This window comes from Myotis brandtii, unplaced genomic scaffold (genome assembly GCF_000412655.1).
Source record: "Myotis brandtii unplaced genomic scaffold, ASM41265v1 scaffold604, whole genome shotgun sequence".
Classification (NCBI taxonomy): Eukaryota; Metazoa; Chordata; class Mammalia; order Chiroptera; family Vespertilionidae; genus Myotis; species Myotis brandtii.
Window position 1 is genome coordinate 367,627 of NW_005370286.1, and position 10,614 is coordinate 378,240.

Genomic DNA, 10,614 nt, shown 5'->3' on the forward strand with positions numbered 1-10,614 from the left:
AGGGCCAGGCCACCTCCCCGCCCGCCGCCTCCCCACAGCTGCCGACGGGGCCCGATGACCCTTTTGTCCTTTGGGGAAGATGAATGGCTGTCTCCGCGGGGCTGCGTTCTGTCAGGTTGGGTGCCGGGGAGTCGATACCTTCACCTTGACACGGAAACTTGGTGATTTATCCCTCAGTGTCTCCTCCGGGGTGAGCGCGGCCCGGAGAGTGCAGCCAGTCGGGGCGCGGGGGGCCGACTTTGGTCACAGCCACTTGGAAAGCAACCACAGCCCCTCTGATGACAGACAAATGTGTCTTGTTAGCGACTGCCCAAAAGCGCTTGACTTGTACTAATAACAGAAAGGCCATGCTGGTCACCGAGGGTCCAAAGACGAAGCACCCTGTCACCAGCCTGGTTGGGAAATTAGCAAATAATGTTCTTTTCCTTGATAAATGGGTGACAGCTCCCGCTCACCAATCATTTTTAACATTTTGATGCGTGCCTGCGATCCCACTGGAGGAGCAGAAAAGTTTACTGGCCTCAATTTTCAGATGATGAATGGAACTCTCTAAATGTGCGATTTCTGTATGAGGTATAGTTCATTTTAAGCAATTCTAGTAAATGGGTGTCACTGATTAGGACAAATCGTCTACTTGTGCAATAGCACACGCGGTGGGCCTCATTCTCCCGCCTCCGTGGAGACGGGGAGCGAGGGCACGGCTGTGACCCCGGCAGCCAGGGAGTCTGTCCGTTCAGCACCCACTCAGCACCCTAGCAGATGACCTCATGGCCATCCCGGCCATCCTGTCTGCACCGTGTCGCCCGATGCGCAGGTGGGCCCTCTCCCTTCCCTGCGGCCCTCGGGAGCCCGGAATGACCCCCACGCGGCCCTCCCAGCCGGCACCCCATCCCCGTCGCTGGGGAAGACTCGCCATCTACCACCAACGCGGGAGCAAGTGACAAGAGCAAAGGTAGGGGCTGCTGGGAGGAGAGGCCGCGTTGTCACGTTCTGCGGTATCTGGGTCACCGTCCCAGCCCCCCAATTGTGGGCAGGTCTAGAGAGGGGCTGAGTGGAAAAGGCATGCGCCAGCCTATCCTGCCACATAACACACCACATACAAAAGCAAGGGTGTCGGCCCTGCAGGGGAGCTCGGACTTCCCCCCGGGCCCCTCCAACGGCCCGCGGCAACCATGAGCCAGTGAGGCTGCCGAGAGGGCTGGGCAGGGGCCCGCCGGCACCACTGGGCCTCGTGGGCCGGGACAGATGGGGGCGCCCAGGAGTAACCCACTGAATTGGCTGGAAGTGTCCCCAACTCCAGGACCCATGATTAAAATACCTGTTTCCCCACCGTGTCCCCAGAGGGGGTTGGGAATGTGGACTGACCCGGGGTTTCACCAAAGGGAGGGCTTAGCCGGAGGGGTGGGGGGGGGCACAGTCAGAGTATCTGGTCTTGGGCGGCAGTTGGACGGCTGCTGTGTGGAGACAGCGATTTGTTTGCAGGGCGCTGGCCGGGCGACAGCTCCTGGTGGGCCGTGGTCGCGGGCGCTATTGACTGCAGTGCGTCCCCGGTTGTTGACAGAATCCCATCTCAATGCGCACAAAGATCTTCAAGACACTTCAGACTACGAGCACCCTTCAAGGGGCTAGTGAAGTGGGGGTTAAACGGTGGAGTCTGCCGGAGGCCGCGGCGCGGGCACGGGAAGGAAACTGCCACCCGCGCTGCCGGGACAGCACCCGGGGACCTGACGTGTCACCCGTTTAAGGCACAAGCTGACTCTTTTAAATCAAAAAAGGAGGAAACGTAAATACTGTATCAGAAAGCACACAAACTGTTAGCAATTACTGGCTGAGTAACGATTTCATACGCTTGCAATCGAATGCACGTCTTGGTGCGGAAAATAATCATGTGTATGTCCCCGTCCAGGAAATAAATTGCAGACAAGCTCCGTCTGTGCCCGCCCTGGACGCGTTTACCAGCGGCCGCCAACGTCTCCCTTCGCGACTGGGCTTGGCCAGTCGGTAATTTGTGATAATTTCTTTAATTGAGCAAAAGGAATCGCTAAAATGAGAGTGGGTCCGCCAAACATTGGGTCCAAGAGTTCAAGAGCAGGAGCCCCCATGAGTGGCCCTGGCGTCCCGGGGAACCCCCTGGAAGGGACGCCACCACCCATGAGCTTCACTGCTTCTGTGTGACGGGAACCCGTCCCACCAAACGGACGCCTCAAGTCACACGCACACTCGTGCACGGACACTCACACCTGGACACGTGTCTGCCAAGGTAGCGTCCACCCTCACATAGCTTCAGTTCGAAGCAAATTCCAATTTTTCATCAAATAACACCGCAACGCTTCTCTTCTACTTAAAGAAGAATTCTGTGGCCCCTGCCCATCGGATGGGTTTCTCCTGGGGAAGCGAGAGGCGGGAGACGGGTCAGTCTGCCCGGTTAGCGTGCGTGAGCGTCTCAGGTAGGCTGTTCCGGGACCTCGGTAATTATTATTAAACAAGCAGACGAGACACGATTAGACAAATATTAAAACAAGCGTGGCACTCAGGTATCAATTTGCACTCTTCACTTTTAAATGCAGCGAATATCTCATTAATTTAATTTTAGGTGCCCGGCGTTTATACTGCATTTTACAGTCTAGAAGGCAATTTACTATTAACTGGCAATTACATACAGAGTGATTGTTAATTCTGCGCCTAAGTGCTAGCCGCTTGGAAATGGCTCCCGCTCTCTCATTTCTGACCTTCTCACAACAGGGGTGAGGCTCGCTGGGAATACGAGGGCCTGGGATGGAGGAGCCGGACATGTCACTTGTGACCCGTTCTTTTAATTCACCGGCTAATCAACCGAACGGCCACTGCTTCCCCAGGTAATTGTGTATTTAGTGTAGGCAGCAGGCGAAGGGGCCTGGTGGATGGGCCTGGCCGCCTCCCCTTCCCTGGGCGGGGCCCGCGGGGAGCGCCACGCCCACTCGGGGCTGACTGACTGGGCCTGGGCCTGAGGAACCTGGTGTTTCTCAGATCCCCATAAACAGATCACTTAGGCCTTCGCCCCGCGGGCGGGGCTCCTCCTGGCTCAGGTTCCTTATCCTAGGCCGGCTGCTGGCAGGAAGGCTCACCGCGAGGGTGTCCCGGCAGCCTCTGGGCGGGGGCGCTGATGGGAGCCAGATGCCCAGGGGACGGTGCCCTCCCTGCAGGGGCTGCCCTGAGCCCGGTGCAGAGGGCGGGCTCGGCTTTCAGGGGCGCAGTTCCCAGCGATTATTCTTTGTCCCCATCAATTTCAGGGCAAGCAAGTCAGACAGCAGCTTCCAGGTCAGACAGGCTACGACCCCAGCTCACCTCCGCTCCCTGGGCGTGTAGGCCCGTATCCCTTACACGGCGTTTGAAATGCATATTCCCGTTAATGATTGGGGTGGGGGAGGCCATAAATTAGCCTTCTGCGAGCAAAGGCCCCGCTCACTGAATGGTTCCATTGAAGGCCCATCCGTGGGAGAACGCTCGGTGGAGAAAATCCCGAAGCCTTGGGCAGCCGGGCCTCTGCACGTCGGGCCCAACAAGCCCAGTCCGCTTGGAGTGGACACCATGTCCACTGGGGAGTGGAAGACGGGCCACTGGGTGGCTGATGGACCTGACTCAGGGTTAAACCCCTTCCCATGGGGCGGGGGGAGGGATGCATAAACACCCCAGAACTCCCCGAGGAGGTGGCTGGCCAAGGAAGGGGTCCTGGCCAGCTGGAGAGCACAGAGGGTGGCCAAGCCCAGCCGGTGTAGCTCAGCGGTTGAGCATCGACCCAGGAACCAAGAGGCCGCTGGTTCGGTTCCGATCGGGCCACATGCCGGGTTGCGGGCTCCATCCCCTGTGGGGGGTGTGCAGGAGGCAGCCCATTGATGATGTTTCTCTCTCATCAATGTTTCTATCTCTCTATCCCTCTCCCTTCCCCTCTCTCTAAAAAAATCAACAAAAACATTTTTTTAAAAAAGAAGGTGGCAAAGAGAGCTGCTCAGACAGCCACACCCCTCACACAGGCCCTGGAGCAGGCCCTCGCCAGGCGACACCCACTGGCCAGTGACAGGCGGCTCCTCCCAGCGCATTTTCCAAAGGCACCTTTGTTTACATGCTCAGCCCAGGGCCCTGCTCTCCCCGCTGGGACCAGAGTCCTCAGAAAAGAGTAGCCATCGCTCACAGCCAGCCCGTCTCCCTCTGAAAAGCCCACACGTGCAGAAATCTGAATGCCAAGGTCTGGTCGATGCGAGGACCCACTGAGGCCCATGGGGCGGGGGCGGGGCGGACTGAACCCCGAGGGCCCGACAGTCCAATGGAACAAGCGGTCTCGCCACCCATGTCTGTGCAGAGCAGGTCGGTCTTGCCACACACATCCACGCTCCCTTTGGTGCCCCATGGCCACCGAGGAGCATGTGTCACATGGCAGACACATGGAGGAGCGTGTGTTTCGGGCAGACACGTGACATGGCTCCTGAGTGGATAATAAACGTCCCTTCCTTTGAGGGACTCGGGACCCCGACAGAAGTTGTACCTTGGAAACTGTCCACAGGAGGCACCGCTCGCCGGGTGCCACTCCACCGTGGGTCGGACACGCCCCTAAGTGCCCCCTGACCCTCACAAACCCGCGGGTGGGGCCGAGCAGAAGCGGCACTCGGGTCGGAGCATGGCGCCAGGTCCCCGGTCAACACCAAGCAGAGCAGAGGGGGCCCCGCTGCCTCCACAGCCTGAAGTTCATGGCCAGAAACCCAGAGACCTGCGGCCCCCCGGCCAGCAGTCAGCGGAGCGTGGGGCGGGCGCGGCTGCAGCGCACAGGACACGGGCCGGGCCGAGCAGAGGTGCTGAGAGAGACACCGCCCAGGGAGGCCTCCTGACGCCCCCCTCCCCGCCCCGGGACCCGCGCCCACAGCCCAGTCTCCTGCTGAAGTGCGGCACGTGCTCTCCAAGTGCCAAGTGTACAGCCCTCTGCATGACTGTACGTTTTCATACACCGGGAGCCCCACAGCTGTACAGGCTGCCCCTCCAGCCCTGGGCCTTCCCAAGAGCCAGGAGCACCCCGACCAGGAGGGGCCGGCACCCCGACCAGGAGGGGCCGGCACACTACCCACAGCTTGTTGCCAATGCACTTGTCCTGGGTTTTGGGCAGCTCTGGACTCGCGAGGGGGTTGGGGGTGGGGGACGTGCTAGTCCCCTGGGAGGAAGCGACCCCTGGTGTGGGGCAGGTACCCCCACACACACCCTGACCACATGGAGGGGTGCTGAGGGGCTCAAAGAGAAGGCACTCTCCCCCGTCAAGGACCCCAGGTGTCGCTGGCAGCCCAGGCTGGCCCGGGGTGACCCTGGTCTCCTGGAAAGTGGGCGCTGAAAGCATTTACACTCTGCATGTCACTTTCAGTCCTTCCTAAAATCGGGGTGTGTGGGGAACCCCCACTCTCTTCACCCTCCAAAGTAGGAGGGACCTCCAGCCCATGTCACCAGCCTGCTGGACAGAGGACAGCCTTCCATCCGGCTGGGAGGCCAGACCTGCCGGGGCGTCCTGCCGCTGGTGACAGCTTGTGGGAGCCCCGAGCCCAAGCTCCCGCTATGGCCTCCCGCCGCCCTCGTACACGTCACGGCCACAGCTCTTCAGGGACGAGTCCTTGTCCATGTCACCCTCCCGGGTTTCAGCAGGTACTGCCCATCGTTAAATAGACTTCTCAAAGATGACAGTGTTTGCACCTGGCTAGGACAGAACTCGAGTCCTAACACGGCTTACGCTTACTTATGGCTTCTCTCCACAGCGAGCTCGAAGGAATCCCGTCAACTAAGCAACTTTCCGATAACCAACAGTCACTGCAGAGGCAACCCTTCTGATGGTAGCAGTTTCTCTAAAACCCTCGCAGAAGCAGCGTACGGAAGGCATGTGTGTGACCGGGCCTGGAGCAGAGACCTGGCGTGCGTCGGAGGCCCCTCGTTTACAGGGTGTGTGGCCCTGGGCACATGACTTAACCTCTGAGTCTCAGCTTGTGCAAATGAGCAACGGTGACATCACTTGGGCAGCCACAGGATGATAGCTGGGGTGACCTGTTACCGACAGCCGCCCCCCTCCCTGCCCCAGCCTGGCTTTCAAGGTGAGAAGGCCGAGGGCCACAAGGGAGGGGCCCAAGGTCACATGCCCAGGGGGGGCCGCACCTGTCCATGGCGTCTCTCCAGCTCGGACAGGGACAGACACGGCTGCTGACAAAACCCTGCCCCTGGCCCAGGGGCCTCCCCCAGCCTCTGCGTGCGGCGCCCGCCGGTGCCAACCTAAGGGGCGTCTACCACTTTGCCACGAACGCCGAGAAGGGGAACTCACCGGTGTAGACAAACCGCCCTGGGGCGCCTTTACAGAACTGCTTGGACTTGTAGGACAGGGTGACCTCGACGACGCCAGGAATGTGCCGCGGCGGGGTCTGGACTCGGATGGCGTGGGGAGTTATCAGCTACAAAAAACACACGGTGAGCAGGCTTTCAGGGCGCTGCTCGTGAGAGGGGACACCCGCCAGTTAGACGTAATTACCAAAATGAGCAAAATTGGACCATCGTCTGGGAGCACCCCCTCCTAGCTGTCACCGGGGAGGCGGGGCCTCGAGCTCTTTAAGGAAAAGATCTGCAAATGGTCCCGGGTTTTCGTTTGCAGGAAAGGCCACAGGGCATCATTCACATGAAAATTGCCACCATATGTCCCCTGAAACCTGCTTCTGGCGATGCAGGCACTGATTGTTCCAGTGTAGGGGGGACCTCCTACGACAGGGCCGGCACCCCAGGGCTGGGCGGGGGCGTTCTGCACCCACCCACCGGGGAGCGTCAGTGAAAGGGGGATTTGCCATAAGGCGCCTCGTATCTGTGCCGTCACACCCCCCGTGGGAAAGCTCCCGCCCAGTGCCCGGGCGCAGGCTCACCTCGCTCCACACCAGCATCGTCCCGAACACCACCTGTAGGCCGTCAAAGAAGTTGTCCCCGATGATGATCACGGTGGCACCGCCCGTGGTCCAGCCTTCACTGGGACTGATGGCCTTGATGCACGGAGTGGCTGCTCACACAAGACAGAGAAGGCAGAGCTTAGCGCCCGGCCGGCCACGCCGGCACTCGCCCACCTCGAGTCGCCCGGGCGCAGCAGGAGGGGAGGCGGGCCATGCCTCCGGGCGCCGGGCGAAGGGCGCTCATAGATCAGCATGCTGATGTGTTTAAAGCAAACTATTAAATGTTTTATAAAGCAAAGGCCAAGCCACAGAATACGAGGGAGCCAGAAAAAAAAAAATAGCAAATTATGTGTCAGGGCAAATACGACTATTACAAATGATTAAGCCTCGTGCGCACGCGGCGCGCCGATTCATCTGCTCCGCTGTCCGGGTCTGAGCAGAGTCAATCAAAAGGCTGTTGAGGGGCTGGAGGAGCAAGTGCCTGGCATTTCCATTCCTCGGGAGGGCTAATTGGGTTGGGCTTTTCCATCCGCGAACTTTGCCTTTTGGTTCAAAACTTCATTTTCCTCTGTCACTCCACAATTACTACTTTTCACTTTTCATCAGGGAAAAACAATCAAAAGCGCTCTATTAATACTTTTGTCAAAGGTACACGTTTTACATCTAATATTGTTTGTCGACAGGAATCCCCGAGCCGCGGGCCTGACCTCTCTTTGTCTCCCAAGCCCTCGCATTTGCATGAGTTATTACAACAGCGCTGCTGCCGGCCTGGCCTGCGCACAGGCGGCCCTGCTGGAGGGAGGGGAGGGCTCCGGTGGTAGAGGAAGGGTAGGGGGGAGAGGGGCCGGGAGGCCACAGCCTGGGGAGGCAGGCAGGCAGGAGGCCCGGCAAGGTGCTCCCAGCAGCCCCGTGTGGAGGCCAGGCCAGCTGAAGGCTGTGGCCTCATGGAGGTTGCTTTGTTCCAGCCTTTGATCAGCCCCTCTGCTAGGTAGGGGCAGACCTTGTCTCCTGCCTTTGATGGCTTTTTGTAGGCAGGCCCCCTGCAGAGGGGCTCCTTAGACACGCTGGCTGCCCATCCCTGCTCAGTGCACAAACGAGTCACTTGCAGGGCCTTCTCTGACTGGCTGGTGCCGTCCTGGGGACTGTGGGCCCATCCTGCCTCTCTCCCTCTCTCCCATTGGTACCCAAAGAACAGCTGTGTGGCCTGTGGGGTGGGTGGTAGGCGGCCCCTAGGACTTGCCAGGTCTCCTGCCTGATGCTGTCCGGAGGTAGTAGGTGGCCCAGGCCTCCATCCTCCATCCACAGAGAGGAGGAGGCCCCAGCCCCGGGCCACCCCTGGGCTTGTCCCCTCTACCTCCCAGCTTCCTGGCGGAGTGGGTGCCAAGACGAGCCGTGGATGGAGGAACCGGACCTGCTTTGGTGTTTTCCTCCCAACAACCTCTGAGGACATCTGTCCAAAAAGCAGTCACTAATCCTGGGAGACAGAGAAGGGCTCCCCCCACCCCAGCAACCGAGTGCCTGCTCGCTCCCCGGGCTGTGTGCGCAGACGGGCGCCCCCCAAGGCCGCGGTGGGGCCTGATCCGACTGCTCCTCTCATCGCAGCCCCCGTGCAGCTCGGTGTCAGATAAATCATCTTTTCAGACTCCGGGTCAGACGTGGCCGCACGTCTTCCTAAGCGGGCGTTTTCCGGAAGCCCGCGTGGTGGCTCCCCGCCGGGTCACGGCGGCAATCGGCAGACACCGTCTAGTTAATCACCATTAGCTATTGTTGTTGAGCAGCCCGCCGACATGCCACCTTCCTTTGTTTGCTCTAATGTTGGACTAGCGGGGGTTATATTTGCTCATTCCGCCAGCATCTCCCTCTGCAGCGGGAGCGCAGAGCACACACTGGGAGCCCGCCCTTAACTAGCGCTGTTGACTTCATGCTAATAAGTTCATACAAATTTTCATTTCTGAGGCTTCCGAATGACATTTGCTTTTCTTAATTGCATGGAGAGCATTTGAAAAGGATCAGCTCTCTAAAGACTGACAAGTCTCCTCCAAGGGGGTGACCTTCATCAGCACAGCCAATTATGGCAAATAATTCACACCAAAAAAAATTACAGTAAACAAATTTACTTTGGAGGTGAGAAAAGAAGAAGAAGAAGAAAAAAATCCGGGATCTACTGCGCGCACGCACGGGAGACTGCTATCTGGCAGCTGCGGCCCAGTGGAAGGCGCATCGCGGAAGGCGCGGCGCCGCTGGGCGGGGAGACCCCCGGCCTGGCCCGGCCTCCTCGCCGCCCGCCGATAGCCATCTTCCTTCTGCCTGTTATTTGCATACATTTCAATGCACATATAGAGAGGGAACATGTGTTCAGTGGGAACCATGGCAAAATGAATTACACAGACAGCGTTAGAGATCTAATGATATACGTGCACAATACACTCAAGCAGATGACGGGAGCTGGCACGCAGCTGAAGGTGGGGGAGAGGAGCAGGCCTGGTGGGAGGGAGCCCCCTGGGCCCCCATCTCTCTCCCCCCGGGCCACTGTGGGAAGAGGTCCTGAAGACACATCCCGGGCTGGGAGCTCTCCTCTCCCTGTGGCTGCCAGGCTCCGGGAAGGGAGGTGGGCCGTGCCTCCCTGCAGATCCGACATGCGCCACAGTGACCTGTTTTTAACTCCAAGGACCCTCCAGCCTGCTCGCCAGAAGAGGGCTGGCTAAGAGCACCCTTGGCCTTGACCCCCTGCATCTTCCAACGAAGACCCCCACGTGGACTGGTTCGCTGGGAGGGGGGGCCATGGTGCCCAGATTTGAAGGAACAAAAGTAAGGGAACTTGATGCCCACCGGCATGGTCGACCAGAACCATGGTTGACCAGATTTTGCCTTTCTTTCTTTCTTCCTTTTTTTTGGGGGGAGCGGGGGGGGGGGGAGCCTGTCTCGCTACCACATCCAGGATTCTGTGCATCCGCAACCTCCGCCCCGGTCCCCGTTAATCAGCCAGCTCTCCCGAGTAATACCCCAGCGTTCGTCACCTCTCTCTGCATTCACAATATTGAGGCACTCAAACAGGCCTAATCTTGCCTCATGAAGACTCCTTTGTTCTGCCTGCTAAAATGTCTTGTAATTGTGCTTGGGATGTCCAGATGGCTGGCTGATACTCCAGCTGATAGGATTATACCTTTTACCTCTCCTAGGGCCATCTGTTCCCCTCGGCTCGCGAAAGCCCCACAGCCTGGATTCGGCCTCCTTATTGCATAAACCTAACCGCATTACGGCGCTTGGCATGCAAATCGCCGTGCGCTGCAGGCCGGTGCCGGGCAGGGCTCAGGGAGCTTTAAGCAGGGCTGGAGCCGTTTACGAGGGGACAAGTGACAAGGAGGAAAAAAATGAAAGCCTGCGTGCGGCGGCGGCGGGGCCGCGCGGGAAGGTAGCCGGCTGCTCTCCCCGCGCCCGTGTTCAATACTGTAAATAATCGGCCTCGCTTTCTGTGCGCGGAGGACGCCGTGGCAGACGTCCACGGCGACAGCAGGGGGAATTCGTTTGCTTGGAAACCGTCGGCGCGTGTGTACACACGGCTGGTGAATATTAGATGATTGGATAATGAGGTGTTAGCCAGGAGAGGCTGCACACAAGCAAAGCCTGCGGTTTACGGGGCACTTTTTCCTTCAAGCATGTGGGGCGGACGCGGAGCCAGCACCCCGCC

The 10,614-nt window shown here is 59.2% G+C and overlaps 1 protein-coding gene across 1 annotated transcript in view; it reads right to left on the bottom strand.

The window, feature by feature from the left end:
* Positions 1–10,614, bottom strand: part of EBF3 (early B-cell factor 3) — a 122,463-nt gene that overhangs the window by 27,592 nt on the left and 84,257 nt on the right. The window contains exons 7-8 of the mRNA XM_014550603.1: positions 6,906–7,036; positions 6,320–6,446 (exon numbers count right to left, since the gene is read on the bottom strand). Of these exons, the coding sequence (XP_014406089.1) occupies positions 6,320–6,446; positions 6,906–7,036 (258 nt within the window). The remainder of the gene's footprint in view (positions 1–6,319; positions 6,447–6,905; positions 7,037–10,614) is intronic.